We start from the raw sequence: 22,057 nt of genomic DNA, 5'->3' as shown, positions 1-22,057 counted from the left end.
TGTGAAAATTATTTTCTAATATATTTTCATGCATTCAATATTTACACACACTTTTATTAAAATCATCAATAAAAATAAATAATTTTACATAATACTGTTGCAATCAGATCTTAAGTTAGAACAGTCATAATTTTTATGTTACAAATCTATGATACAAAGAAGGTTATTAATCAAATTGCATATATCTATGTGGATCCGAGAGATATTCTTTTTTCTGGGTAAAGTTTACAAGTCCTGGACCTTTGCTTGAAGTTGTACTTTTTGTTTTTGTAGTAGTTTTTCCTTTCTGCGTACTGTCAATTAACAAAAATTAAAATAGATGTAATACGATTTCTATAAAACATGCATAATATGTATATCACCTTGATGTAGTCCGTTTAAATCTTTTGGCAGTATTTCGATAATTGCCTCTACTTTTACGCTTCCTACCACCGCCTCTGTTAGATTTACCAGAATAAGTAGAAGTGTTATTAACCCACGTATCGTCGTCGTCGTTCTCACTTTCCGGTGTTTCTTCATTTAATAACACTGTATAAATGTGCATAGTGAAATGATTAAAAAATATTACATATACATATACAATATTAAAAATTAACATGTTACCATATTTCTCTGCAGCATATTTTTGTGTAATATCCAACAATGCTTTCCCATACTTTTCGAAATTTGCTTTGGTAACATGTGGTATTTGCAACATAGCTTCCTCATTGTCTGGAAGTTTTTGACTCATTGCCCTGATAGCTATCATATTCATAACAGAGGATGCTGAAATATCGAGTGCTCCTGCAATTCCCTTTATTATTTCCATTAGCTCCTTGTAACAACGTTCTTGTAACTCCAGAATAACTTTATCAATTTTCTTTGTGACCGCGGATACCGTTGCCACTGCAGTAGAACTGTTCTCAGATGACCTCATAGGAATTATAACCTATTGTATAGAAATAATAGTATTTCACTTACATTGAACATTACTCATGTAAAGAAAAATATATTGCTTCTACCTTTACATCCTTTTGAGTCATAAGTTCGCTAGCATTTGGACCAATTTTTAGATAGGCACAAGCAATTTCATTATTAATATACATATGTTCTTGCAAATAGTCCTTAAGTACCATATGATGTAGCAGACGTTCTATGTCGCCTCTATTCCACGATCTTCCAAGACCATATAATGGAAGCTTATTTAGGCCTATGAAGATATCAAGTAATTATTTCCTGAATAACGTATATTTATATGAACTTATCTGTTATATAAAAAAATTGTTTTTTTTTCTTTACCCGATTCCCTAATTTTTTTAAGATCACTTCCTTTGAATATGTCCGTAAGATACACTAATGTAAGTTTACAATTTTTCATTTGGTTAATATCACGAACACCTTTCATAATGTCTTTTGCATAATCTGTCGCATCAAGCATAGTGAAATCATCCTAAAAAGATTTATATAATTTTATAAAATATTTACATAAAGACACCTTTGACAATGCACAATATATCATCTTAAATTTTACTTACTTTACACCTACAATTATCGCACGATGTTGCTTTATTAGCGATGCATTGTTCTCGTTGAAACACTTCACCAAAATAATTTAGTTGCAATGATCTACGACAATCCATTTTGTTTTCGCAAAATGATACCATTTTAAATAAATTATCCATGTGAGTTTTTATTACAGCAGGATTTGAATTATCCATTTCAATCATTTTCCTTATTCTATGCATATCGGCGTAATTGTAAAATAAAATACAGTCTGCATTTTCTCCATCACGACCAGCGCGTCCACTTTCTTGGTAATAACCTTCGATTGATTTTGGAAGCGCGGCGTGTATTACAAAACGTACATTTGGTTTGTCAATGCCCATTCCAAATGCTATTGTTGCACAAACAACTTTAACCTAGAATGTAATAAATGTAAAAACCAAGCAACCTGAGTGTTATGACCAAAACAAACAAAAATTATATACTTCTTCCGAAATCCATCGACCTTGAGTGTCACTTCTATTAGCATCGGTAAGTCCAGCATGATAGCTTAGTGCTTTGATACCATTCTTCCTCATTTGTACCGCGTAGGCGTCACAATCTTTACGAGATAAACAATAAACAATTCCACAGTCGGACTTATATTTCGTTTTTATCATAGCTATAACTTCATCTGAACAAGCTTTTCCCTTCTTTGCAATTACTGTGTACCTTAAATTAGGCCTATTGAAACTTGACATGAACCTGAAAAATAAATCTTTTATCGCAACTATTTAAATTAATAATGGTGCAATTACATACCACTTTGGTTTGGTAAGTCCTAATTGGTGCAAGATATCGGTTCTAACCCTCGGTGTAGCTGTTGCTGTGAGAGCAATTGTTGACACTTTAGGATAATTTTCTCTTAGGCATTTTAATTTTTTATAATCGGGTCGAAAATCGTGACCCCACTGACTTACACAATGTGCCTCATCAATAACAAATCTTGCTAGTAATTCTCTCCCATACAACGTAGCTAAAAGATCGCAAAATTTTTGAGACGCGGATATTTTTTCTGGTGTTACATACAGTAACTTAAGAGCCGGTTCCTTTTTTGAAAGTTCTCTGTATATTCCATCTGCCTGACTGTCTGTTAGTCCACCAGACATATGCGCAGCTGGAATCTATACAAAATTTACTTCTAAATTGTAATTGAATTATTATATACGACGATATAAGATGTAGTATTTACGAAATTCTTACATCGAGAGATGTGAGCTTTTGAACTTGATCAAGAATAAGACTTTTTAATGGAGAAATTACAATTGTTACGCCAGGCAATAAAAGTGCTGGTAGTTGATAGCATAAAGATTTTCCTCCTCCAGTTGGCATTAAAACAAAGCAGTCAAATCCCAAGATCGCGGCGTTAATTGCTTGCAATTGGTTTGGTCTAAATGAATATAATCCAAATTTTTGTCTGAAAATCTAAAAATTCAGAGAGTTTTATATTGATTATAACGTATAAAAAGTAAAATATTTTACCTTCAACATTTCCCGTGAATGTGGATAAGTCAGACTATCAAATTCACCACTAATACCATCATTTTTGTAATTGCCAGTAAATGTACCCATTTCAACATTTGGTTTAGTTATTTTCTTTTGTTCTTTGCCTTTTCCGTTAGTAATATTCTTTGCATTTTGTGTAGCCATTGATTCAAAACCTACAAATGTAAATTAAAAACATACAATAATAAATAAATATATAAGTAAGAAAAGTAAGTCCATATTACAAATAAATTAAAATTTACCTGATAAATCCACACTTGACTTTATATTACAATCCTTATTTAACGCGGGGAATTGTTTGAGTTCTTGAGTTAAGCAATCAACTATATCTTCAGAATATGAGTTATCTACAATAAATCAATAATTACATATGAAAACATTATAAGATCTAAATTATTAAACATAATTATATTTTATATGAAATGGTTACTATACATACCAAAAGCACCACCCAAATTATTTTGATTGTTTTCACATTTTGAACTTTCATTAAATTGAAAGCCTTTTTTTATTTTTTGTGCAGCATATACAGTTTCATTAATTTCAGTTCCTTCTGACTTATATAAATCGTTAACAGTTGTGTGTACATCAGAAGTAAAAATTGTCTCCTTGGGATTGATAGTTTTAGATTTTTCTTCTTTTTCCCATAGCTCTCCAATCCGTTTAGAAACTTCTGTTCCTAAAGTTGCTTTAATAGGTCTCTTCAACTGAAATGTACCTTTCTTGCTCTGAAGTACGGAATCATTTGATTTAGCTTGAATGGGAGAATAATGAAAATTTGTATTATCTTCCTCTTCCTTTATTTGTGATACATTGTTTTTCTGCAATGGCTCTTTTATTATTGGTGAAAATGTACTATCTACTTCCATGACATTAGCACAATTTGGTTCTGCATCAATGGAATTAATAATAGACATATTAAAACTATCACTATCTGATATACTTAAAATTGATTGTTGATTTGAGGTATCCATTATTTTAGGTAATGTTGAACTACTTATAATTTCACACGATTTTTCATTGACAGATGGCTGTTTTTCATTAGATTGTGCATGTGTTAATTTTGTTTCTACCAAACGTATTTTTGCTTTAACATGCTGATATAGAATTCTTAAATCTTGAAATGTATGCGCATTGAAATTTGGGAACTTCTCTAAGACAGGTAATGGGATTTGATCTAATGCATTATAATATTTCTCAAGAATTTCTATTTGCAAATCTTTTAAATCCTTGTATCTGTCTTCTAATTTATCTTTCATGGCCTGTAAATAATTCAGTTATTTTGCATACAATTGGTGCAGTAATAATCTGCAGTAATATATCAATTAAATATATGAATACTTACAGGTACTGAAGACATTATAGATTTCCCTCTTGCAGATTGTATCCAAGGATCTAACTGTTTTCCTAATCCCAATGGTTTTAATTTTAATTTAAAGTCTGGTCCAACCCATTCCTTTTTAGGAGTTCCTTTGGAACTATTCTTAGAATCTGGGCTATTACTATCTGAATCTGATATCACAGTATTTTCTTTTCTTTTAGTTTTTAGAAACTTTCTTGGAGTTCTTGGATCATCACTTTCTATTGCTTTATTATCTTCAGCTTCTGCTCTAAAGGCATCACTTTCAGGAGACATTAACGAAGATATATCCTCTTTCTTAATAGATGGAAAATGACTGGGCACATGTTCTTCACTGCTATCATTAATAATTATTTTCTTTTTATTTAAACTCAAACATGGTACTGTTTCTATATCATTTTCACTATCTGATGATTGAATAAATTTCATTTTTAATGTTGGTTTACTTTTCAATACAGGAAATTTCTTTTTACTTTCATCATTTGACATCATTTTCTCATAATCATTCAAATTGTTATCTATCATCTTTGTGGGTGTTTTCATAGAACCATAAAGTAATGAATCCTCGCTATCCTAAAACATGCTTACTGTATCACATTAAATTCTTTTATACATTTTCTATAAACAATAAGAAATTTTCTTACAATAGATATGATGGACATTTTAGATATTTTTTCTAATTGTTTAGTATTACAAGATTCATAGTTGTTGGTTCTATTGTTTTCATTTTGCTCTAAATCTGTGACTGATGATTTTGGAGTACTGCCAAAAGAAAATGACATTTTCCTAATATATCTTAAAAACATTAGACATTATTAATAAATTGTGTAAACTCTTTTTATACCTGGATTGTGTGGTAGATTTCTTTTTAAATCTTTCAAGAAATCCTTTAAATGTAGGTTGTATTTCAGTTTGACGGAGTGGAACCTTCTTTGACATATTCTTACAATTTTACAACACAACACTAAACACAATGTATGATAATCACAAAAGATAAAAGTTTTTTGAAAATGTACATCTCTTGCAACTACGCGTGTTTATCAAAACATACGATATAATTAAATATTATACAGAACACAAAAGACATTGAACATAATTTACATTAACTGAAGTATTTAGAGATATTTACAAATTAAGTCGATTCTCTTTAATCTACAATGATTTAATTATATCAAACGGCTTACAATTTCGATAAATTTTACATGTACATATATTTTTTGCAAATATTGTTTACTTCTCGGTATTATGGGCGCCAACGCCAACGGGAGTAAATAATACTTCGATCTGAAGTTAGCAAAAGCAAAACTTTTAAAAATATTCTGCATTCAAGAATGGATACTTTATGATTAAAAAATAACTACACATGTGAAATTATAATATAAAGTGTCAAATACATTAGTATGCATTTTAAATAATACGAAATTAATATATGTCATATTCTGTATTCGTCGATACGTCTTCATAATAAATTAAATTAAGCGCTATTCGACCTCAACAATTTAACAACTTTTCACTAGTAACAATCCCTATACCATCCTTGAATTGAAAAGGGATCAACAAAAGCAAAGGTGTGTTTTTTTACGCAACATAAACACGTTGACGTCTGTCAAATCGAATAATCTTTATGTTTTTTGTAAGAAATTCAATAATTATTTATAAAGTATTTTTTATTTGAAGTATTTAATATTATAGAATAGACTACCATTTTTCCACATTTTTCACAGACAGCTTTTAATGAACAACATTCTATTCTTTTGCCATTTATTAATTTTAATCATTAGAATATGTTTAATTGAATATGTAATGAATATTTATCAATTGAGAATATGTATAAGTAAATATAATTTTGTAATTGTAACTCTGAGTAAAATGTTAGTAATAATGAATACAGATAAATTTTTCCATTTATTTCTATGTATAGATATGTGGAACATGAAATCATTTAACATATTGTGACTGTAGTAGTGAACGATTTCCACTGTGATTGAGAATGCAATGGCATCATTCATAAACCCGAGGGCTTTTGTATGAGCCGAGCCTAGCCTCCCCTTGCCAATCCTTGTCAATCATTATCAGTCTATTGACACACATGACTTCCAGTTACAGTGGAACTATTCCACAGTGCAGCTTACATTCGTACGTGCACATAAGTCTGGTATATCTTAATATTTTAGTGGATTACATGAATTACCAATTTCAATCTATAATATACTTTTTTGCTCATTGCTAAAAATATAATTCTAAAACTTATAAATATTTATTAAGTAAACTTTTAGTGTTCAAAATATACTGTATACATAGAGCATCATTCATTTAATTGCTATAATAATAATAATAATAATTTTTTGTTAATTTATAGATAACATATAATCATGGACCAAGTATGCATAGAACCACATCTTGACATAACAGTAGATGAAAATGAAATTGTCAATGGTGCCAAAGAGATAATTAAAAGAATTAGGCCAACATGGCCTTTAGATAGGCTAGATTTTAAGGTAACAGATTTGTTGTGTTTTTATATTTTTTTAAAATCCTTTCACTGTATGCATTGTATTTTTTAATCTTATATATATTTTGTGAATTGTTAACTGTTTAATAAATACTGTTATTCTGCAGAATGTAGTTGCATAGTTTTTATTTTAATTCAACAATAAAATGATTTAACTTCGAAATAAAATTAAGGTCAACATACTGCTTATCTAGTATTTGAGTTTATCTTTTGATAACAAGTTTGAATTTCTTAAATCTCATTTCTTTAGTAATAGTTAGTCTGAGAGGTAATTAATACTAATATGTTTAGTATTGTTTTCAGATATTTACTGATGGGATTACGAATAAACTTATAGGAGTGTGGTATTCTGGGCATTACAATGAAATGGTTTTAGTTCGTGTGTATGGTCATAAGACAGATCTGCTAATTAATCGTAAGGATGAAACAAGAAATATTCGAGTAAGTGTAAATATGACAGAAACAATAAAAGTAACCAAATGAGTACAGAGAAAGATGTATCTATACTTTTAACAGATATTAAATAAGGCAGGATTTACCCATTCAATTTATGCTACTTTTAATAATGGGTTGGCTTATCAGTTTATCGAAGGTACTACGCTCACAACGGAAACGGTAAGAAATCCTAATGTATATACTTTAATTGCTAAGAGAATGGCTGAGATGCATAAACTAAAACCTGATAGCTCTGAGATACCCAAAGAAGCATTTATTTGGAGTAAAGTAGAAAAATTTATGGAAATTATGCCAAAACAATTTTCTGATGATTTCAAGCAGGCAAGGTAATATATTATAATAAGAAGTATGCTTGAATTTGTGTTGTTCTTTTAAATTTACTATTGTTGCTTTCAGATTTGAGAAACTCATAAAACCAATTAGTGTGTTAAGACAAAATTATCAGTTCTTAAAGAAGACACTTTCAGATTTGAATGGGGAAGTAGTTTTTGCGCATAATGATTTGCTTCTAGGAAATGTACTGTACAATCAAAAGGAAAATATTGTTACGTTTATCGATTTTGAATATACTGCGTACAATTACCAAGCTTTTGATATAGCTAATCATTTTGCAGAATTTGCTGGTAATCTAACCATTTTCCTAAATGATAATTGATATAATACGTTCTTTATTATGATATAATTTTATTTTAGGTATTGATAATCCTGATTACTCTTTGTATCCTGAAGAAGAATTGCAAAAAACATGGTTAAATATCTATCTTCAGGAATACAATAATGTAAACTATGTACCTGAAAATGATATTAATTTACTGTATATGCAAGTAAATAAATTTGTTCTTTTATCACACTTTTTTTGGGGTTGTTGGGGACTTATACAGAGCGAACATTCAACAATTGACTTTGATTTTTTAGAGTAAGTATATGTAAATGTTCAAGAAATATTATAAATGATAAATGTGTATGTTTTAGAAAGTCTTGTGTGCTTTTCCCTAAAAATCATTGTAAAATTACTTGTTATGCTTTGTTAATGTAATAGTATTTTTATAACATTCTTTTTTATCAATCGGTATAATACTTTGTAGGTATGCTGCAATACGATTTAATGAGTATTTCAAGTGGAAAGAAGAATACCTTGACATGAAATCATGAAATTTAAAATAATTATTTTGTTTTTATTATGTTCGATATTTTATTGTATTAACATTCCTACAGTAGCATTATAACAGTTTTACATTCCGTTATGTACAAATTGATATTTTACAACAAAAAAAGGATATATATATATATATATATATGTGTGTATACAATTCCGCTGTACATTTATTAATATTATTACATTTAGACAGTATTATATAGACAATGTACAAACATTATTGTTAAACTGATGTATATGTAAAGTGTTATCCTCAGAATATAATGTCATTAAAAAAAGAATGGATTTATAAATGGGAAATTACGTATTATTACCCTTTCTACATTTAGAAATAAGAAATGAAACAGAATATTTTGAAAATAGAATTCGGGAACTACATACTTTGAGTCTCGAATACAATTACAATTAGTTGTATGGTTCAAGTCAAATTGTATATTGTTTACGATTCGTAAAGTTACATGTTAAATAAAATGTCAATTTACGAATTTTACTTAATATTATAAAATAAAGCAAGAATAACTGAACTTGTGAAACAAGAATTATAGATTGCACGTCCAATTTGAAATATTCTTGGTCTGGACATAAACATACACATGTTTGCGGTGTCATATGGTAAAGTCGATCGTTTGACTAGCAAGGTAGCAAGTATGTTTTTGTCTGGGGTGATCACGTACGCATCTGTACGCACCTATAAATCAGTGTTTATTTTTAGTAGAGGCTCCAAAGATTTTCAGAAATACTTGTAAATACGTGCGTCGTACCCAAGAAATGTAGAAATTTACCATTTAATGAAATTGTGTAGAGTCGTTCAGTAAAATTTATGCAAAATTTCAGATTATTGGCATTCAAAACTATCTCCGTATACGGTGAAACGAACTCTCAGACGCAAATATATATTTAACAGAGCCACGAGCTTCGGTAATTCGTTTACTTGGTTTAGAGTGTGCGTATGTGTCAACAGTGTGTGGATTAACCCATGAAACGAATTGTATAGCAGTCGAAACGAACATCAATAAATTTCCAAAGTGTTTATTTCTCTTTTCGAAAGTAAATACACCGTACGTCTAAGTGTTCCCTTTACTCAAAGGTAGTAGGATATTATTTGAAATTTAACAATAGCGCGAAACGCACAGTGTTACAACAATATACTTCTCGAGTCAAACCATCGGTTTATACGTTCTACTGTTTCGTTCAAATTATCTATGAAAGCTTCGATTGATTCTAATCTCAAAAACTGAAAGCTGTTGAAAACCAGAAAGAGATTTTGGAAGTATATTTGATATATCTCGAAGAAAATTAAGTGAACAGTGTATATACCGTGTGCATGAGTCCCGGCATCGCGAGACAGTATTCTTATTTTTAAAATTTCTTTTATAAAACGTTGTATACTGATCGTGTAAGATGCATATTGTGTGTAAATGTTTGAACGTGTCCATAAAATCGAGGGGCACTGAACTGCAAAAGGTCAACATCGACGATATTGAATTGTCACCTCAAGATCAGGTCGACGGTTTCTTTGGTCAGGTGAGATAAATAATTTGTTGTAGTTACTATTATAAATATTTATGAAACTTTTTCATGTGATATGAATGTATAATTTGCATGACAATGATTCATGATATTTTTCTATACAAATTTCGATCATTTTTATCAAAAGCTTCTAGCAGTTTTGTTAAATTGACAGAAAATATAATTGATGAGATTATACTATAATTAGAGTTGCAATTTCTGAATTATAGAAGAAGAGTGCATAAAACACTCTTTTATTTATAAATGAAAAATTATAATGTTAAAAGAAAATACTTTTTGTTTTAAACAGAACCTTGCAACAATATCAGAACTTGAAGGTATCACTAAAGAACAACCAGGTTTAGTGGAGATAAGGAATGTAGGATCATGGGTTATTCACCGTTGTTATAATTGTTCAATGTACACACATGCTGTACATAGAGACTATGGTGCTGCTTTAGTTCTTATTAACCGTGATATTGTTGTAAGTATACATTTTTCTATAATAATAGAAAGTAGAAGAATTAGTTTTGTTAAAACTTTTATTTTATGAAACTATCTCAACATAATTTATTATATGTGTGTATTTCATTTTTATTAGATCATGCTTTTTATTGTAGACTTCACCTGAAGAAATAAACAAGTTAAAGTCCAGTCCAGATTATAGTCCAATATTTAGAATAATACTTCCTTGTAATACTTTGGATGAATTTGATTACCTTCAGCAGCCCACCAAATTTTCTGGTAAATTAATGAATAATTATTCATATTAACTAATCAGGTGTGATTTAAACAGGACTTTGAAATGTTACATATTTTATTTTATCCATCCAGTATCACAGTTACCCGTCAATGTACAAATGGCTTTGGGTAATCTCCAAAAGCAGCTTGAAGAAGCTGTCCAACGACAGTCTGCAGAAATAGAAGATAAAATTCGTGCTTTCACAGCAGAGCAGTATCAACTATTAGAGCAGTTTCGTGAAAGAGCTCATAAGGAGCATAGAATTTTGACAAGGTCTTATATATAAATTACAAATATAAAACATTAAATTATTTCAGAATTATAATTTGAAATATATATGTTATACATATTTAGCAGGTTAATATCCAAAGGAGAAGAAACAAGTAGATTAACAAACAATATAGAAACACCTCCTACAACCCCAGATAGCTTTACAACCAGTTTAACTACCTCTGCAACTAATATGGTAAACCCAACATCGCAAATAATATCTAATGAAACAAAAATTGTTACTGGTCCTAATGTTAAACATGAAGCAGCAGGTGCTAAATATTCTCCTAATTCTCTTGTTGTAAGTTCACTGTGTATTTCAAATATATTCGTATATAGATATTTTAGATACATGATACATAACATTTAATTAATGTTTGTAGAATGGTAATGTGGATAAGAAAGATCGATTATACATATATACTAAAGAACCAACTAGTTTTGACACAGAAGCTTTATTTCCTTTGGAAGGGATGGAAGATTCTCATACTACTGATCCTGTTCAATCTTCTGAAGAAGGGTCTGACACGGATGGTAAGACAAAATTTCAGTTTATATCAATTTTAACTTCAATGTTAATAATTGGATAATGTTATCGACATTATGTTCAGATTCTGGCCAAGATGAAGGTATTCATATGCCAAGAGGACAGAGAGGTGGTCATCCCACGTTAGCTAAATCATTACCAGTTAGTGTACCATCTTTTCCACCATTTGTGCATAGAACAGTTCAAGATCAAGATGGTGATCAGGTATATATATGTATATATATATATATATACAGTTTACTTTTTTTTCCAAAGTTGAAAGTAATATTATCGGTGATATAGTTGCATGTAATTTTAATGTATACATTGGTATACAAGATTCTATACATGTATATATTATGGAACAATTAAAATTAATAAAATGCTATTTCAGTTGTCAAGAGATCCACATGATCCACATAATATACGAGCTTCGATTAAAGCTTTAGCTAAGAGTGTTCATGGTGATACAGTATTTGGAGACTTGCCACGTCCTCGTTTCTCCACTCAAATCTGACTTTGCAACAATTTTAAAGACAAAGATTGAGTTTATGTTAAAAAAACAATATACATATAAAGTACCTATTGTTCGTAATTTGTCTTTCAGTGAATGCTACAAAAGATTGATGTATGCAAAGACAGAAATAAATATAGAGGTCTATAGGGAGTATCGATATTTTGCATATTTTGAATACATTCTAAAGTCAACAAATATTTCAAATTATGGCTTTGTTAATTTGTTCAATTACTTTATACAATGAAAAGATTTTTATACATGCGTGTATTTGAGGCTATATAATAGATGTGTTATATTACATTTATTTACATCATCCATCGTGTAATGTATAATTTAACGAAATTTTTAGATTTCAAAAAGCAGTACAACGTGAGATTTATGATGCCATATCTGAAATAAAATCGATCTAGAAATAAATTAAGAAACAGCAAAGAAAGTTTCTTATGTATCAATCAGTGACTAAGCTATTGAAACGATAATTTTACGATGATAGTTATTATTTTTACAACGTACTATTATCATTAGCTATAGAGAAACTCATTATAAGTTATGTCAATAACTTTAATAAGAAATTATTGTTATAGATTGCACACATGTTATACATAATATTTCACTACATTACATCAGTGCTCGATATTTGTTTTGTTTTTCTAAAATATCATTTTTATCAGATAAGAGAATTATGCTATGCATCTTTCATATAGATTCTGTTATGCTTTTATTATTATTATTATGGTTTACATCAAATTGCATTTAGTGTATCTATATAAAATGTTTGTGAAGTATCCATTTGAAAAACAACATCGTAATGTCACAAGTGACTATTTTCCATTACTTTCAAATATAATTTTTCGAAATGTTCATATGAAAAATTTACTCATTTTTTTGGTTTATTATGTGATTTAGTGTGTCTTTAGATATATATATTTTGTGTCCAACATTTGACTAGCTTATAATTCATAGTTCGATTACCAGTGAATTTGAAACTATTGCAAAAAGTAAAGGTTATGATTGCAGGGAATATTTTTACTTATATATTGTTCTTGTAAACGTATATACGAGGCGAATTTAAAACAGTATACAAGTATATATAGAAATGTATGTAAACTATGTTAATAGATAAAAAAACTAATTTACGTACGTTTCTATATAAACACGTTAAATAATGGTAAATGCTACAATAAATAGTTTTACATTACTTCTATATTTTGAATTTGCTTCAAGCCACTTGCTGTGTTACTTTTTCATAGATTTATATCATTAGTTCTTTAAGGTTTATAATTTTTGTACGATTCAACAATCATGTGATAAGCAACAAGTTACAGATTAGAAACAAACAATGAAGCGAATTAGTACAAAAAAATATGTGGCTTTTCTAATCATGTAATGCACAATTATGAAATTGTATATCAATGTTCTTTATTGGTCAAATTGTAAAATGTAAGAAATGCTTCTACGATCAAGCTTCGTCTTATATAAAATTGATTAATGAAAATAAAATGTTGCCATTTGAAAAGAAGAAAATAAAAAAATACATAATCAGATTATGATTAATGTTTGTATTTTAAGGTTCTTTACCTTATAGAATGTAGTACATTCCAAATATGTTTTTTTTTTTCACATACAAACCTGTACAAACGATGTTTTATGTTTGTCAAAGATGTAACGTTTATGAAATTGTTTATAAAATTACATATTCCATTGTAAACAGTATGGTCACATACAAACATAATACTGTTATTACACGACACATTTATTTATTCCGATAAAGTGATGATGTAATAAAAAAAAAAATTAATTAATTCCAATTTCCAGTTAATCGTTGTATACGTAGGTTATGAATTTCATATACATAACTTCACTTATCAATGATTAATTACAGCTTTATTTTTTGCAGCAAGTTCCATTTGTGCAGCAGCAACGGATTTCATACCCTCTTGTACAGCTGTTAAATTTGCTTTCCAGGCTGCTAATAAATCACGTAGTTGCATCCACTGTGGTCGTCCAAACGTTCTGTGCATGGTACTTGATATAAGAACTTTGCGACCGGCTTGATCCATACGGGCTCTAACGAGTTTTGTTTTTAGCACTAAAATATTAATGTATTTGTTCAATATGGAACATGCTTTGAAAGAAATACATAAATTTAATTGGCGATATTAATGTCGGATACTTCGATAACTTGGTAAAAGTAAAATTGTACTAAGCCAGTACTGATCCTTTTAATATACCCTGCATGTAATGTCTTCATTTTTATAATTAAATTTGAAGGTTAGTTTCATTTACGCAGGGTAATTCATATCGTATTATGTAATATGTATTCTAATAATTTACCATCAATAATGAAACTTTCCACTTCATCTTCAGTAATTTGCAATTCTTCCTGTATCGTATCAAATGACATTTCAGGATTTGTTTCTGCCAGTTGCATGAATGTTAATAATCTCATCTTTTTCATGTTCTCTTCATGATTTAACCCTAAAACAAAACGTATAATGTATCATTCGTCCGTAATCGTAATATTTTGAATATTTAGTTTAATCCTTAATTACCAAGTTGATGTTCTACAAAATCCTTGTGATGTTGATAAAAGTGCAGATATCCAGGTAATTTATCTTTCACAAACACAAGAAGTAAATCATGTATAAGTTCTCCTTCTAAGAATTTGACTGGTTTCAATGCTAGTAATGGATCAAGTAAGAATGTGTTTGGATCTTCCAATGCAGCTAAAATGCAACGTTGTGCATCTTCTCTAGCTGCAGAAGCATTTTCTGCTGTATAGGTGCCTAATAGTTCCACCATGACTGCTGCAGCCTGCTCACTATGCAATTTCTTTCCATTCAGTATATGTATCATATAATGTAGTTTTAAAATAAAGTTCGACTTACCCCTGTTTGCAATGTAAAAGTACTTCGTGAAGCAATCTAAGTAATTTTTGCATTTGTTCATTTGATGGTGGAAATGATGCAAATTGTTGTTTAAGTTGTTGTATTCCTCCATACACTGCTTTCACTTGTTCTACATTGCGTGCAATTTGAATAATGTGATAATAAACATGATATCTCATTGGAGAGTCATCAGAAAGGGATTGAAATAGTAACCATAGTCTGGAAACATTTAACATTGTACATGAGTAAACCTAGAGGAAAGCATTCTTTCCTGATTTTTTTTTTTTTTTTAATAAAAGCATTTTAATACATATACACTTAAATAACTAACAACTTACGCTTTTAGACACACTAAACCAAGTTTACACCCAGGTGCTTTTGTCAATTTTTCACAAAATGCTAATATTAAATTTTCTGCTCTTTCTGTAGGGATCTAAAACAATATATTTGAAATAATTTATTAATTTTAGTTTTGATATTTAAAAATGTATGGTACTTACTACTATCATAATAGATACGATGTCATTTAGTACAGTTTCTATTTCATTTTCATTTCCCTCCTTGAAACAGGCTTCACACACACCAATAATTTTATGTAAATCATCCTCAATACCTTTGGGTGATTTTTCTTCGCTGATTTCAGCACCCAAACCTTTGAAATATACCCTTAGTTCCTGCGCCTAAAAGGCAACGAATAACACAAAGTATTTATTCTAACATGCTAATAAACACATTGCAAACATGTATTATAACCTATGATTAGCAGACGCTTACAGAAATAAAATTATTTACAATCTACTATAATATTTTAGAACCGGTTTTATGAAGGTTTAGTTAATTAACGCAATACAGTTTCTTTTTTACCTGATCTTCTAAGGGTAATTCCATAAAAATTGCTGGAACTTGCATTTTGGTAAAGATTACCACGTTTCTACAGGTCAGAGTTTATTACCAGAGCAAAGACTGAACTGAATTGAGTAACGTACATTATTTTCTTTACGGTTGATCAACCATGCAGAAAGAAATCACTACATATTTCAGTTTATTAAAAAGATAGTAAAGTATCGTTTTCTAAGTAATATTTAGAATTTAAAATGAAGATAATTATAAGATCTACGTATTTAAAATATTTACAAAATATATTTATTTTTAGCTCCGCCACTGAACTATATACTAGTGGCGCCACCGGCGGCAAAATGTCCAAGTTTGTAGTGGAAATGGTTCTCGCTGTTCCTGCTAATTGGTAATCATTTTTTATTTTTCATAAATTCATAATTAATAGGATTCTGTGCTTTATAATACAACCAACAATTATTCTAATGTCAAATTTATTATTTTTATGAATAATTATTTAGTGTAGGAATAATTATCGACTCCTAAGTTAATTGTGCCACCTAGCGGTAACGGTCAGAACTATTTTCACTACAATTTGTCATCGATGGCGCCACAGGTACATTGTAATAAATTATTTTTTTTATTTATCGTAAATGCATAATTATTACGATTCTTTGCTTTATAACACTGCAATATATTATTCTCATGTCAAATTTATCATTTTTATGAATAGTTATTTAATGCAGCAATAATTATCGACCTCTTTAGTTAATTCCGCCATCTAGTAGATACTCTGGGAACTATTTTCATTACAAGCTTGGGCGTTTCGTTACCGATGGCGCCACCAGTATCAAAACCGTTTACACTTTGCGGTCGAATGTCGGGAAATAGTCGCCCATTTATTACGAAGCGATCTGTACTGTATTAATATATTTTTTTATTTACTTCAATAATATTCAAACTTATTACTACCGAGATTTTGCATCGAACAAGTGTAATTTATATAAAATATTTTACGTAATTTACGATGCGATATGTAGTGGATATTAAGACAATAGTGTAACCGGTCACATTTTCGTATATAACCTCGATATTAATAATAAAAGTTATTTTATTTATACTTATTGTTTCTTAAAGATGTTTATTAAAGCACGAAAATGTTTATTAACTTATCCTGTTACTGTCATCAAAAATCCTATTCGAAAATATGCCCTTCCATCAGTTACTAAGTCAAGTAATACAGAAGTAACTTATCCACCTATATTGGATGTATCTCTACAAGCGAGATTTAGAAGGAAGAAAGAAGAATGGCATAATAAAATTAAGAAATTGGAATCTGTAGAGGAAAAGTTAATTGGAATTAATATGCCACATTACTATGGTTGGAAGTCGTTAGAATTGAATGAAACGGTAATTCCATATAACTGTTTGGATCACGCCCAGTATATTACAAGAACTCATGTTGTAAATGAACATAAATTACCTACTTTCTATGATAACTTAACTACATCAGAACAATTGGATATTATGGCACAAAATCTTAAGAAACCTATGGAGGATGTCCTTAGTTTTGAATATTGCGATAGAATGTGAGTATAAATTTCTATAATTAACATATAACTATTATAACATTTTAATTTGACATAAATATGGATTGTAGAAGAGAACTAGAAACTAAGGATATGGTTATTCGAACACCTGAGAAAATAAATCCACATGATATTATTATAAATAATATTAGTTATCAAATCAATAGAATAATACTATCGACTCTATCATCTACATTACCACATTTACTGGAAGCTGAGAAAGATTTTGAACCAAGAGTGGAAGCATTTTGGTTTGTAGGTGGTATAGATCCACCAACCATAACAAGAAAAGCAAGAGCAAATCAAGAATGGACTAAAGAGTTTGAAAATGCACCTATTGATATACCTGTACAATACAATGGTTCGCCAATTCTACAATTAAGGCATCCATTTCCATTGAAAGAAATTGTTTCTTTAAGCGATTGTGAAAATTCAGAATTAAATGTTCCTGAATTTAAATTTGATCCCAGAGTATTAGGGTATCGTTTCTCATATAAACATGCTACCAATATACCTGGTTTTTGGCCTGGCGATCCAGCTGAGTTTGGTTTATTATCTTATCATAACTTTAATCATATGTCACTCAGGCCAAAAACTTTCGATGATCAATTCGATGCTCTCATTGTGCAAGCTATCTTTGCATCTTACGGTTGGCTTTTATCACAGGCTTGTTATCAAGGTATTTATTAAAGTATATTACTTTAATACAACAAATTATGACATACTTTCAATTTTAGGTTTTTCTACAGTTAATGATATAACATACCCATTCGTTTCGCAAACAATCTTAACAGATGGCCAGTGGTGGTCTTTCTGTGTTTATCAATTGAATACCACATTGTTACATTCAGAAAATGCCGTTGAAAATCCTTCGCGTAATATGTGTTGGATAACAAAACCAGCAAAGCTGTTTGATTCTGTAGAAAACGGGAAAGTTCATGGCTTGAACGAAGATGTTCTAAAAAATTTGATAAAGTTTTATATCAATACACCGGAAGAAAGGACGTCTGTGAATATGAAACCATTTCTAGGGGAATCTATAAAATATCTTGCTGATATTCCAGATCCACTTAGGAGGGCATGGTTGGAAAAGACGTTTAAACATATTATGGCTAACAGACCAAGACACAAGTACGTAATTACCATATGTAATGGGCAATTGGTTATATTCTAACGTTTTCATCGATCATTTTATAAAATTATAATTTATTTCATTACATTTATAGGAAAGTGACCGAAATAGCTCATTGGCAGAAGATTTATTTGGTCGATCACAAGACTCGACCTCTAGATAAAAAACATGATAAATGGCAGTTTGGTTATCAACCAAAAAAGCGAAGAATGGACGACCACCTGCCAGAGTATATACCAAGATGTTTGAGAGCAAATCCAAAGAAACGCCACATAGGTCGTTATGCAAAGACTTATTATCCAGATGCATGAAATGTTTAGTTGATGTAAATAAAAAATCGTAAAATATAATTCGATCTGTTTCATTTTACCCGAATATCGAATATCCGATGGTTGTCGATGTCGTCAACATAAAAAATAAGATATGTTGAAATTAAACTGATTGTATGAATTTGTAGTATATTATTTATGGTGGTTATACAGAAACGAATATTTATTTTAATTGTACGCTCGATATCTAACGTTGTTTATTCACAAACGACATTTTCACCGAGCTAAATAAGATATGGTAATGGCGGAGAAAATGAACACACCAGCAGCTTTCTATCGGTAGAATATGTGATACAATATATTGAAAATAACATGCATAATCTCTATTTTCAGGCAATCTATTCAATATTGTACATATATAAGACGCATCAAGGACTGTTTTAGCACCACTAAAGTAAAGAGAAGACCATAGGTCAAAAAAATAAATTGTGATTTAATATTATTACGAAATAGCTGCGCGATATTTGTCTTATAGGCAGTCGTGTTACCTTGGTCACTAATCGTAATGTAGACAAATGACTTTAAGCAACTGATGTATGCACATGATTCATTGTATTCTAGTTTTACATATGTATGAATTTTCAACTTCTTAGAATTGATAATTTTGTGACGTTTACGGCTATCTTTGTACTGCTTTATATTTTTTAATTGATCCTACATATTAGAATTTATCTTATTTAAGTGTACTTCTATTCAGATAATACAAATTTAACAAACAAGTATTTTTATTTTATTTATGATTCGATACCTACAAAATTGACATTTAAATGTACTAAAGTAATTATACAAAGAAGTAATATTTTTGTCTTATACAAAGGATCCATGTTAACCATCGGAGTATGTTGAATCATCGGCATTTATTGCATCGAGTAAAGTTATTTTCCAACTTGTCTTGAAAACGTATCTTTTATTTATAGATTATGGTGTTCATGGAGTATGGAGATAACTCTAACTGCAGCATTTGCTCATCCGCAAGGGTTACGGAAGTTGAGAAATTATTGCTGAAATGCAAAATAAAGATGTTTTTCGTACAATACAATAATAGATGGAATTTGCATTACCTGTTGTATAATATAACGACAGTTTCCTCCGATGGTGTTATAAAGGCTGTAGATTTAATCGTCTTGTTACCGGCGATAGAAATTCTAGCAGAGCCTCTATCGACGAATCTACTGAAGTGTGCCATAGCATAGAATATGGGTAGTTTATAAAATTCATCCTTCTCTGGATTCACAATAATGCCTGCATCGAGATAGTTTTTTACCCAGCTCGGACCACCCTCTTCGTTAAGAGCCAAATTCCAGTCCACAAATCCGACCGACCAATGATTCACGTACTTCAACCAGAATTTTCACAGTCAAAAATCATTTCTTTTAATTAGGATTATTGTAATGCAAACAATGTACCTTCATTATTTCTTTAAAATATTTTTCTCCGTGAGCCCACGCTTTTTCGGTAAAATTTGGAGTTCCCCATATTGGCTCTACTGTAAAGATAACGAATAAAGTTAGAATTTCTATTCGAAATCAGAAGATTTTAGGAAACATATTATTCTTGCAAAAAGGTTGTATGTTTTACGACGACTCACTTATGGATGCTTCAGTCAAGAGCAGTATTTTATCTGGGAATTCTTCGTGGGTCTTGTCCAATGTAGTTATAGATGCTTCGTTTTCAAAGTACCAATGTACAGCAGTTCCTACAGTATACTTGGACGCTTTTTTATTTCTAAATAGTGGCTCGACGTACCAAGGCAGTAGTTCCCTGTCGTCATCGAGGGCTAAGACTACCGTGCCTTTGTTCGCCAAAGTTGGGCCCATGTAATTGGCGACCCACTCAGCCATAGTATCTGGTGTCCATCCCATAGTAATAACGTTTGAAACGTTCACTTGCAAGTCTATCGTTGGTTCGTTACCCGTCGTAACAGCCCACATGTCGATACCATTCTTTTTGTATTCATCCACAAATAAGGCCAAGTAATTTGCATAGGTTTGATAATATTTTTCCTCCAAGAAACCTGATTAATTAAAATATTAGCGATATCTGTCTTTACGTGTATGTCACTGGATTTTATATACCCAAGAAAAATTCGAAGAAACGGATGTAAACCGTGGAAATTGATAGAAATTGGTCATTTCATCACTGAAGAAGCTAACTACAATGCTGGCGTAACATTGGAGTATCTAATTCGAAGAATATGAAAGTTTCAAACATTGTATCTTAAATGGTATTAATTTACCATATCCGTCCATGATCCCGTTAGTTTTCATCCATCCTGGAGCGGACCACGCGCTAGCGAAGAATTTAAGGTCAGAATTCAGTTCTAATGCCTTCCTCGCAAATGGTATTTTGTATTGATAATCTTCTGGCGCGAGCGAGAAGTATATTAGCGAAGAGTCGTTTACGTGGTCGTCGTACGAGTAAAGTCTCGTTGAAAAGTCTGTACCACCGATGGGTATACGACCGATTGTGTATTTACTTCCTGTCTCTGGCGAGTAATATGTCCTACGAATAAGAAAATTCAACGAATCGTAGCATTCGAGTAAATAAATTTTATTCGTAGACGATTATGATTACCGAATTAGTTGGTCTTGCGTTGCAGGGCTGAGGCTTCTTATGTTTATGCCAGTAGAATCGGAAAAGGCTCCTCCGAATCCAAGCATCTTTTGATATTGCTCTGTTCTGTTTATGGTTAAAGTTACATTTGAGGGAGACTCGAGATCGTTGCCAATCTTCCCCTGTGACATTTTCATTCTGAGACCTTCCTTATTTGTCACATACCAATAAAAAGTTCCTGGTTCTATGCTCTTCGGAACATGATCGAATGTATCGCAGTATGTTGCGTTGCAAATACATGCGACTACATCATTGTCAACGATATAAGGCGCACATTCTTTGGCGTTACCTGTGATCAACAAAAGTGCCTTAATGATAGAAAATTGAATCGAGTCACCCTTGGAAACGAACAGGAAATCTTACAGAAACCAACACAGTTTAAAACTATGATTTTTAAAAAAATACAAAGTTTACCTTTAGCGAGGAAGAGGGTAACAATTAGAAATTCTTTCCACATACTCGAAATATTTGGTGGTTGGTTCGAATGTGAAGTTGATTGAACTAAAGTTAACTTGTTACAGATTCATATATATATACTCTTGATGCATATACTTTGTAATGTGGTAGGGGTAAAAATGACAGATATACTTCCTTGTC

At 30.5% G+C, this 22,057-nt stretch overlaps 6 protein-coding genes across 12 annotated transcripts; 3 read left to right on the top strand and 3 right to left on the bottom strand.

Moving 5' to 3' along the window:
- Positions 1 to 2: 2 nt before the first annotated feature.
- On the bottom strand, positions 3 to 5,651 carry LOC128876019 (recQ-like DNA helicase Blm). The gene is made up of 15 exons (XM_054122099.1): positions 5,232 to 5,651; positions 5,032 to 5,149; positions 4,373 to 4,960; positions 3,467 to 4,289; positions 3,270 to 3,374; positions 3,004 to 3,182; positions 2,725 to 2,946; positions 2,284 to 2,645; positions 1,968 to 2,226; positions 1,515 to 1,898; positions 1,279 to 1,429; positions 1,002 to 1,189; positions 604 to 928; positions 363 to 528; positions 3 to 293 (listed from the first exon to the last, which is right to left on the bottom strand). Exons 1-15 carry the CDS (start codon positions 5,324 to 5,326, stop codon positions 167 to 169), a joined length of 4,092 nt encoding a protein of 1,363 aa, XP_053978074.1. The 5' UTR covers positions 5,327 to 5,651; the 3' UTR covers positions 3 to 166.
- A 167-nt stretch (positions 5,652 to 5,818) lies between these two features.
- LOC128876024 (ethanolamine kinase) lies at positions 5,819 to 8,727 on the top strand. 5 transcript variants are annotated; one of them, XM_054122108.1, is made up of 8 exons: positions 5,906 to 5,955; positions 6,309 to 6,523; positions 6,747 to 6,885; positions 7,203 to 7,340; positions 7,416 to 7,681; positions 7,752 to 7,978; positions 8,049 to 8,271; positions 8,441 to 8,725. In XM_054122108.1, the coding sequence occupies exons 3-8, from the start codon at positions 6,760 to 6,762 to the stop codon at positions 8,505 to 8,507; spliced, it is 1,047 nt and encodes a 348-aa protein (XP_053978083.1). In that variant the 5' UTR covers positions 5,906 to 5,955; positions 6,309 to 6,523; positions 6,747 to 6,759; the 3' UTR covers positions 8,508 to 8,725. The 5 variants fall into 5 exon arrangements, with proteins under 5 accessions (XP_053978082.1, XP_053978083.1, XP_053978085.1 ...); XM_054122110.1 differs by having other exon boundaries at positions 5,920 to 6,020; positions 6,309 to 6,542; positions 8,441 to 8,727; XM_054122106.1 differs by having other exon boundaries at positions 5,920 to 6,020.
- A 501-nt stretch (positions 8,728 to 9,228) lies between these two features.
- LOC128876022 (uncharacterized) lies at positions 9,229 to 13,622 on the top strand. 2 transcript variants are annotated; one of them, XM_054122103.1, is made up of 8 exons: positions 9,229 to 10,035; positions 10,331 to 10,504; positions 10,641 to 10,764; positions 10,855 to 11,035; positions 11,120 to 11,333; positions 11,416 to 11,566; positions 11,644 to 11,783; positions 11,953 to 13,622. In XM_054122103.1, the coding sequence occupies exons 1-8, from the start codon at positions 9,913 to 9,915 to the stop codon at positions 12,073 to 12,075; spliced, it is 1,230 nt and encodes a 409-aa protein (XP_053978078.1). In that variant the 5' UTR covers positions 9,229 to 9,912; the 3' UTR covers positions 12,076 to 13,622. The 2 variants fall into 2 exon arrangements, with proteins under 2 accessions (XP_053978078.1, XP_053978077.1); XM_054122102.1 differs by having other exon boundaries at positions 9,230 to 10,035; positions 11,117 to 11,333.
- A 185-nt stretch (positions 13,623 to 13,807) lies between these two features.
- Positions 13,808 to 16,101, bottom strand: LOC128876023 (eukaryotic translation initiation factor 3 subunit M). The gene is made up of 7 exons (XM_054122105.1): positions 15,828 to 16,101; positions 15,464 to 15,643; positions 15,302 to 15,396; positions 14,964 to 15,182; positions 14,628 to 14,896; positions 14,410 to 14,553; positions 13,808 to 14,164 (listed from the first exon to the last, which is right to left on the bottom strand). Exons 1-7 carry the CDS (start codon positions 15,870 to 15,872, stop codon positions 13,941 to 13,943), a joined length of 1,176 nt encoding a protein of 391 aa, XP_053978080.1. The 5' UTR covers positions 15,873 to 16,101; the 3' UTR covers positions 13,808 to 13,940.
- A 570-nt stretch (positions 16,102 to 16,671) lies between these two features.
- Positions 16,672 to 19,567, top strand: LOC128876042 (28S ribosomal protein S30, mitochondrial). Its single transcript, XM_054122145.1, has 4 exons — positions 16,672 to 17,386; positions 17,458 to 18,065; positions 18,124 to 18,517; positions 18,613 to 19,567. The coding sequence occupies exons 1-4, from the start codon at positions 16,935 to 16,937 to the stop codon at positions 18,827 to 18,829; spliced, it is 1,671 nt and encodes a 556-aa protein (XP_053978120.1). The 5' UTR covers positions 16,672 to 16,934; the 3' UTR covers positions 18,830 to 19,567.
- A 147-nt stretch (positions 19,568 to 19,714) lies between these two features.
- Positions 19,715 to 21,951, bottom strand: LOC128876043 (lysosomal acid glucosylceramidase-like). 2 transcript variants are annotated; one of them, XM_054122146.1, is made up of 7 exons: positions 21,875 to 21,951; positions 21,422 to 21,749; positions 21,084 to 21,349; positions 20,436 to 20,861; positions 20,254 to 20,333; positions 19,909 to 20,183; positions 19,715 to 19,848 (listed from the first exon to the last, which is right to left on the bottom strand). In XM_054122146.1, exons 1-7 carry the CDS (start codon positions 21,915 to 21,917, stop codon positions 19,755 to 19,757), a joined length of 1,512 nt encoding a protein of 503 aa, XP_053978121.1. In that variant the 5' UTR covers positions 21,918 to 21,951; the 3' UTR covers positions 19,715 to 19,754. The 2 variants fall into 2 exon arrangements, with proteins under 2 accessions (XP_053978121.1, XP_053978122.1); XM_054122147.1 differs by having other exon boundaries at positions 20,254 to 20,330.
- Between the last annotated feature and the right edge of the window lie 106 nt (positions 21,952 to 22,057).

This window comes from Hylaeus volcanicus, chromosome 4, assembly GCF_026283585.1.
Source record: "Hylaeus volcanicus isolate JK05 chromosome 4, UHH_iyHylVolc1.0_haploid, whole genome shotgun sequence".
NCBI lineage: Eukaryota > Metazoa > Arthropoda > Insecta > Hymenoptera > Colletidae > Hylaeus > Hylaeus volcanicus.
The sequence above is the reverse complement of the archived record's forward strand: the minus strand, read 5'-3'. Positions and strand labels throughout refer to the sequence as shown.

What these genes read in the sequence shown, in the direction of transcription:
- LOC128876019 (XM_054122099.1), bottom strand. Translation starts at nt 5,326, where the DNA reads ATGTCAAAGAAGGTTCCACTCCGTCAAACTGAAATACAACCTACATTT. An exon ending in TAATTTGGGTGGTGCTTTTG is followed by an intron (nt 3,375 to 3,466) that starts GTATGTATAGTA and finishes GATTTATTGTAG; the next exon opens with ATAACTCATATTCTGAAGAT. An exon ending in TTTAAACGGACTACATCAAG is followed by an intron (nt 294 to 362) that starts GTGATATACATA and finishes GTTAATTGACAG; the next exon opens with TACGCAGAAAGGAAAAACTA.
- LOC128876022 (XM_054122102.1), top strand. Translation starts at nt 9,913, where the DNA reads ATGCATATTGTGTGTAAATGTTTGAACGTGTCCATAAAATCGAGGGGC. An exon ending in TTATTAACCGTGATATTGTT is followed by an intron (nt 10,505 to 10,640) that starts GTAAGTATACAT and finishes TTTTTATTGTAG; the next exon opens with ACTTCACCTGAAGAAATAAA. An exon ending in ATTCTCCTAATTCTCTTGTT is followed by an intron (nt 11,334 to 11,415) that starts GTAAGTTCACTG and finishes TAATGTTTGTAG; the next exon opens with AATGGTAATGTGGATAAGAA.
- LOC128876024 (XM_054122110.1), top strand. Translation starts at nt 6,760, where the DNA reads ATGGACCAAGTATGCATAGAACCACATCTTGACATAACAGTAGATGAA. An exon ending in GATGATTTCAAGCAGGCAAG is followed by an intron (nt 7,682 to 7,751) that starts GTAATATATTAT and finishes TGTTGCTTTCAG; the next exon opens with ATTTGAGAAACTCATAAAAC. An exon ending in ATTGACTTTGATTTTTTAGA is followed by an intron (nt 8,272 to 8,440) that starts GTAAGTATATGT and finishes AATACTTTGTAG; the next exon opens with GTATGCTGCAATACGATTTA.
- LOC128876043 (XM_054122146.1), bottom strand. Translation starts at nt 21,917, where the DNA reads ATGTGGAAAGAATTTCTAATTGTTACCCTCTTCCTCGCTAAAG. An exon ending in CTTGACTGAAGCATCCATAA is followed by an intron (nt 20,334 to 20,435) that starts GTGAGTCGTCGT and finishes TTATCTTTACAG; the next exon opens with TAGAGCCAATATGGGGAACT. An exon ending in ATTTTAAAGAAATAATGAAG is followed by an intron (nt 20,184 to 20,253) that starts GTACATTGTTTG and finishes TTCTGGTTGAAG; the next exon opens with TACGTGAATCATTGGTCGGT.
- LOC128876023 (XM_054122105.1), bottom strand. Translation starts at nt 15,872, where the DNA reads ATGCAAGTTCCAGCAATTTTTATGGAATTACCCTTAGAAGATCAG. An exon ending in GGTTTAGTGTGTCTAAAAGC is followed by an intron (nt 15,183 to 15,301) that starts GTAAGTTGTTAG and finishes AAATGTTTCCAG; the next exon opens with ACTATGGTTACTATTTCAAT. An exon ending in TTTTGTAGAACATCAACTTG is followed by an intron (nt 14,554 to 14,627) that starts GTAATTAAGGAT and finishes GTTTTGTTTTAG; the next exon opens with GGTTAAATCATGAAGAGAAC.
- LOC128876042 (XM_054122145.1), top strand. Translation starts at nt 16,935, where the DNA reads ATGTTTATTAAAGCACGAAAATGTTTATTAACTTATCCTGTTACTGTC. An exon ending in ATCACAGGCTTGTTATCAAG is followed by an intron (nt 18,066 to 18,123) that starts GTATTTATTAAA and finishes TTTCAATTTTAG; the next exon opens with GTTTTTCTACAGTTAATGAT. An exon ending in GCTAACAGACCAAGACACAA is followed by an intron (nt 18,518 to 18,612) that starts GTACGTAATTAC and finishes TTACATTTATAG; the next exon opens with GAAAGTGACCGAAATAGCTC.